The sequence below is a fragment of the Rhinolophus sinicus genome, linkage group LG14 (assembly GCF_036562045.2).
Source record: "Rhinolophus sinicus isolate RSC01 linkage group LG14, ASM3656204v1, whole genome shotgun sequence".
Taxonomy (NCBI): Eukaryota; Metazoa; Chordata; class Mammalia; order Chiroptera; family Rhinolophidae; genus Rhinolophus; species Rhinolophus sinicus.
The window spans coordinates 36760583-36766798 of record NC_133763.1 but is presented as its reverse complement, the minus strand read 5'-3'; the positions used below and the strand labels follow the sequence as shown (position 1 = coordinate 36766798).

The following is a 6216-nucleotide window of genomic DNA, read 5'->3' as shown; positions in this document are numbered from 1 at the left end:
AGGTTGTGACCTAAAGTTTCCTTAGTGAATGCACTTCTGTTTTCCCACAGTTAACCTTACCCAGAAATGACATCTACTCTGTTAGATGAGGTTTATCTGCATGTCCCAACTGTGTCCTGGTGCATGTTCAATGACACTTGAAAGCACAAATTCTGAAAGTAACAATAGCACTGGAGAGCCAAACACACAAAAATACTCTGATTTAATCCCCAAATGAAGATGACAATAAAATCAAAATAAGCATTAATTGTTGCAATAATTCTGTGATTCATGCAAAGTACTCTTGCTCTCATTTGATAGTTGGAGAAATTAATGACTAGGGATGTTAAAGCTTTCAGAGACTATGAATTGAAAGTTTTCAGATAAAAGTTGTATGCAACTTGTTCCATATTGGTCAGAGGGTAGACTGGAAGAAACTGAGACAGCGTCCTGAAAAAATTAAGTGATTTAATATTATCTCCCACATCCATACTCTCACTTTCCCAGCATATTGGTGGAAAGCCAAGACTGTATGCTTTTGTTGACGAGTTTGAACTGATCATTGAGTTTCATAATTTAATTTAGATTTACAACCACATTGTTCTGTGTTATTTCTTTAAAAACCCATGTTTTAGGGCAGAAGTATTATACTTAGTTTGGCTTGAGTGTGACTTAAAATGTAAACAATTACATTTCCTTGTCAGGGTGGTATTTAGAGGTTGGTGGTTTTCATCTCATTCTTTACTACTCTTCGATGTTAACATATTGCAGTTTCTCTTCCTGAAAAAGAGTGGTTTCTAAACAAACCACATTCTTTTTCACACCCTAGTTTACCAAGGTAAAAACCTTTAAACAATAACAGACATTTGCCCTTAACTTTGATTCTAAAGAGCCACACTGTCAAATAGAATGTCTTAATAATTATTTTTTTAAATGTTCTTCACAAAGGAATCTTTAAAAAAATCAGTTTATTAATGTTTAAAAGTTGATAAAGCTATGTGCAAAATGATTCACAAAAGTCAGAAACCTATTAAATACTATTTTAAAAAAAAGACATTTCTTGGTTTAATTGCACTGAAAACCATACTAAAGAGACAGCAATACATTTTTATTCTTTGTAACATTTATAAACATCTTCAATTAACTATTTAATAAACAGCTGTACTGAAAAACTTCTGGTGTTCCCTCAGTTAAAGTAATGCTTTAAGGCCACATGTGGGTGATACTTTCTTAAGAAATACACATTCAATGGTGTTAACACAGGTTAGAAAAATCCAATAAAATGCTGAAACAAATACATTCAAAAACCATGAAAAGTACTTTTAACACAACAAAATACAACCACCCTGTTGGTTGAAATGATTCACACAACCCTCTGAAATAAACATCAACAAAAGTGCCAAAGACAGCTGCTGTATTCGTTAGACAAAATTGTTAGGAAATCTTTCTTGGTTTACAAAGTTACCCCCGTCAGTTTTCACCTTGTTTTGCTTGTTTCTCCTATGTCACTAGGACTCTTTAGATAAGCTAGACTCCCAGATGCAGATTTCAGCTGCAATGACTGTGATACTGTAAAACACACCATTGTAAAGTTGTAAAAAAAAAAAAAAAAATCAAAGTGACTACAACCAAATTCCAAGAAACTGATCCAGCTTACATGGAAACTTTGGCCTCAGCAAATGAAATTGCTTTACATCTCCATCTCCTCACAGTCTACCTCTGGGACACAGCCTATTAGCTACAGATGACAGAGAAATGGGCCCTGCCACCCACTCCACCCTACTCCCCAGCTCTGATGAATGCCAGGTAGTTAAAATATTAAGTAAAATAATTTTGAGGAGGGGTGTGAGGGGGAGGGAGGGTAGGATATGAAGCATACCTAGAGAAGCAGAAGTGCACACACTCACTTGGGTTGGAAAATTAATGAAAGAAAACATTTTCTCTTCAAAACTCCAGACAGAGACACTTTCACAAGGGGACATTAGTCTTTGAGGAGGGGCCAAATGAACCCTTCAGGAGCTTGACAATGCTAGACCTTTGGCTCAGTGCAAAATCAAAGCTCGAGGGGGGAGGAAATAGATTCCTGGCGAGGACCTGCTCTCCACCCTTCCCAGTGCATTGTTCACAGGAACTACCTCTACCACCGACACCCACCCGGCACCACCAGGCCGTTCTTACTGTCCCCACCCTCCCTCTGGCTCCAGCAGCTCCTCCCTGGCATAGGTGCAGGCACAGAGATTTTTTTTCCCCAAACACTGGGGTGGTGGGTGACCACGCAAAGGACGCTCCCCATGAGTTGGCAGCTTCCAGTTCTAGGAAGAAGAGTTGACGTTCCCAGAGGACATTATGGTTTCTGGATTGTCCCCATCGTCCTTCTGGGGGTGAGAGGAGTTGTCTGACTTACTGCGGCTGAATTCCACGCCGGCGATGATGGGTCGCTTGAATTTGCCAGTGGCATCTCCTCTGGGGCACTTACAACAGGACATGATACGGATGAAGGCCCGGCGCATCTCCTTATTGGTCAAAGTGTAAATGATGGGGTTGGTGCCGGAGTTGAGCACCGCCAGCACCAGGAAGTACTCAGCTTTGAAGAGGATGTCGCAGGTCTTCACCTTGCAGCCCACGTCCAGCAGGAGCAGGATGAAGAGGGGCGCCCAGCAGGCAATGAAGACGCTCAGGACGATAATCACCGTCTTGAGCAGAGCCAGCGACTTCTCTGAGCTGCGGCTGGCCTTGGACATGTTCTTGCGGAAGGTCAGACGGCGGCTCCGAGTCCTGACCAAGGAGTAGATCCTGCAGTACAGGATGACGATGGACAGGAGGAGCCCGGTGAAGACCGTGGTGCAGAAGAGAATATAGTGCTTGTGGTACAGGGGCAGCACCGTCGAGCAGCTGGGCAGCGCGTTGATGCAGTTCCAGCCCATGATGGGCAGGCCACCCAGGATGAGGGAGATGATCCAACAAGCGCTGATTAGCAGGAAGGAGCGGGAGCTGTTGCTCTCATTGTGGAGTTTCATCTTCAGCATCGTGATATAGCGTTCAATGGCGATGGCTAGGAGGCTGAACACAGAGGCAGACAGGGCCACAAACATACTCCCTTCCCGCAGAAACCACTGGGCGGGGGTGAGCTTGTAGGTGTTGGCCCCAGAGAAAAGCAGGTTGACTGTGTAGGCCACTCCTGCCAACAGGTCTGAGAGGGCCAGGTTGCCAATAAAATAGTACATGGGTCGGTGGAATTTCTTGGTTTTCCAAATGGTCAGCAAGACAAAGATATTCTCTAGGATGATAAAGCAGCAGATGAGAATAAACACCGCTGAGGTCACTTTAATGCCGTTCTCCTTGTCTGCACCTATATTCAGCTTTCCCGTGTAGTTGTAATGCCGGATGATGATGTCATAATTGACGTAGTCGGAGACAGAGCTGCGGAGGGTCTTGACCAGCGGGATGCTGGTGGACCCCATGGTGCGCAGTCTCCAGGAACCGGGTGTTCGCTTCTCCAGCGAACGCTAGAGGGCGACGCGGAGCGAGCCTTCACTTGCTATGGAGGGCGCTTCGATGAGAGAAATCCAGGCTTTTCGCGTATCTTTTTCTTGGCTGGAGAGGGCCTCGGAAACCGCAGCCTTAAACAAGTTACAGAGAGAGTCAGGGAAAAGCCACGACACACTTGCACAATTCATTCTAGCTAGGGCATTGCGCCAGTTTTGTTGATTTGTTTTAAGGAAACTTGGGGAGAGGGATTTAAAAAAACAATCAAATTCTTGTTTCTTGCCAAAAAAAAAAAAAAAGGAAGGGGAAGAAAGGGAGGAAAAAAACCACAGAAATTTTATCCAAACTGAAACTCCAACTCGGCAAGACGAAAACTTTCCCTATGGTCAAGTCCCCTCAAATGGAAATGAGAAAAGTGGAGGGGCGAGCCCCATTGAACCCCACTCCCACCTTGTCACTGCCCCCCTATCCCCACCCCGACAGGTTTGCAGCGGGAGAGTCTCAGAAGCATTCACCTGCTCAACGTGGGGGAGGGGGGGCTCACTACCAGCGCACCGGCTCTGTGGAGGAGACCCAAATGCCAATACAAGGGTGGAGCCACACACCTCTGCCCCACCGACACCACCCAGCTGAATGAGACCAGACCCACTTAACTGCCTAGCAAGAAATTAGATTGTCACGAAAATCATTGACGGCATTAAGTCATTTTGGGGCTCTATTAATAACTCTCTGGAAGCAGGTGCGGTTAGAGTCCGAGGGCTCAGCGTGGTGTGGGCAGACAAACCCTCCCTGGCCTTGTGGTAAACAAGAAAAGTTAGCGCCTCCGGAAAGCAAACAGTCTTTTCTTTCTTCTTCTTTTTCTTGCAAGGCAGTGCAAGAACACGTCAAGGTACCCAGTGAAAACCATTCATGAGATATTGCAATAAATCCCATAAGTTCTCCTACACTCATGGATTGCATAAGGAGTATTTTTAGTTACTGTGGGTATAGCCAACACAAAAAGAGAAGTTACACCACTTACGATAACAATACCTGTCACTACATTCCTAATGCAAGTGCAAAACTACTCTGCAGAAACTCACATAAAAGGACAACTGGTGAATTTACTGCCCTCCCCCAACACGTTGCCTCTTCTCATAGAACTAGACAGTGTGCACCGAATGCAACGTGGCCCTGGTTGGCAGAGGTCTATTTGTACGTTGTTTAAGTCTTTCACAGTAACGCAGCAATGGGATAAAAGTCGAGTAATAAAGGCGAGAGCGATCCCACCAATTCCTGGAATAGCAGAGGCAGCTCGCGACCAGAAGCTCCCCTGTCTCCCCATCTAATTCCACACCCTGCTCGCCGGCAGTGTAAATTTAAGCCCTTAGCACCCCTGTCCCATATTCTTTGTCTGTAGGATTTCCAAAAATAAGCGCCTTCCCTCACCCCACTCCAACCAAGCGCAGCTTCCACTATCGTCCACCCCCAGTCGATTCTACAATTGGGACTTGACCTTTTTGAAACTTCATAAATCACAAGTGCCCAAGAGCAATCCGACCGCGCTGGGCTCGTTAGTAGCCCAGAGACGCAAGTTTTCAGCGCCCAGAAATGGATGTTTTAAAAGTTTTTGTTTTGTTTCGTTCCGGTTTAACAATTCCTTTCGGACACTAAAGCCCTGTGGCCGCGCGGCGCCCCAGCCCGCGTCCCCTACCTCGCTCAGGCGGGACGAAGTTGCGTTCGACGAGCTCCGGGTCTGCACTGAGCGCTCGTCATCTTGCTGCTGCCGGTGCCTGACAGTGTCGCTCTCTAAACTTACTCCAGTCGGGGTCCCCTCCCTCCGCAGCCGCAACTCCATTGGCCAGCCCCGCTCGCTGCGGCGCGCGCCGGCCCGCCAGCTGAAGTCGCACAGCGCCCGCTGACGCTGGGTGGCTTCTTTAAGAAGAGGCGGGAAGAGGTTAAATGCTTCAAACTCCCACGCCCTCCTCCTGCGGCTGGGGGCCCCCGGATCTCCGCTGCTGACACTGTCCAGGAAAGATCTGGGGCAGAAACAAATAAAAAGAACCCCTCCCCACCCCCAAGCAACAAAAAAAGAGAGAAGGGGGAGAGAGAGAGAGAGAGAGGAGCCGGGTGCCCCGGGACTCTAATGTATAAATCACGGCCGGCGCCCAGCTGTCGGCCGCTCGGGGCGGTGGAGACCACTCTCTCCAGCCTTAGGAAGGAGAAGAGTTGGAGAGCCTTTAGAAAACTTTCTCCCGAAAAGTCCTAGGGGCCAGAGGACTGTCCAGCGTCTCGCCGCGCACCTCCCTGGTTCCCTTGGGGAATCAGGCGCCCCGGGGCCACTTCTGCGCAGGCAGGGGAAACCGGAGCCCTGCCTTTCTCTGAGGAAAAGACTGAGAAGGGGCTGCAGGAGGTTTGCGCGAGGCAAGCAGCCACAGTGGGAGAATAGGCGGAGAGGTTCCTCCACTTCTCCCAACCTCCACGCCCACCCCCATGCCGCTGCGGCGTGGAAACTTGCGATCTCAGGGACAGAAAGTGGCTTTCCCCGGGGGGCACGGTGAAATGGACCAGCGCCGGGAGATGTGTTGGGCGGGTGTTCCCCTCCCTCAACTGGGCGCCAAGTCAGGCAGTTGCCCCAGATTCTGGCCAGTGGTGAGAGGCCTTTGAGGAGGTGGGCAGTTGTGGGTCCTGAGAGATTTTTGAAACCTTGTGCAGCTCAGGAAGTTCCAAAGAGGAAGAGCCACAGGGCCCAGCCCAGCTGGGGCGTGAGCC

At 48.2% G+C, this 6216-nt stretch overlaps 1 protein-coding gene across 1 annotated transcript; it reads right to left on the bottom strand.

Annotated features, from left to right (window-relative positions):
- Positions 1-930: 930 nt before the first annotated feature.
- S1PR1 (sphingosine-1-phosphate receptor 1) lies at positions 931-5475 on the bottom strand. The gene is made up of 2 exons (XM_019753710.2): positions 5159-5475; positions 931-3599 (listed from the first exon to the last, which is right to left on the bottom strand). Exon 2 carries the CDS (start codon positions 3438-3440, stop codon positions 2292-2294), a length of 1149 nt encoding a protein of 382 aa, XP_019609269.1. The 5' UTR covers positions 3441-3599; positions 5159-5475; the 3' UTR covers positions 931-2291.
- Positions 5476-6216: the final 741 nt, after the last annotated feature.

What these genes read in the sequence shown, in the direction of transcription:
- S1PR1 (XM_019753710.2), bottom strand. Translation starts at nt 3,440, where the DNA reads ATGGGGTCCACCAGCATCCCGCTGGTCAAGACCCTCCGCAGCTCTGTC.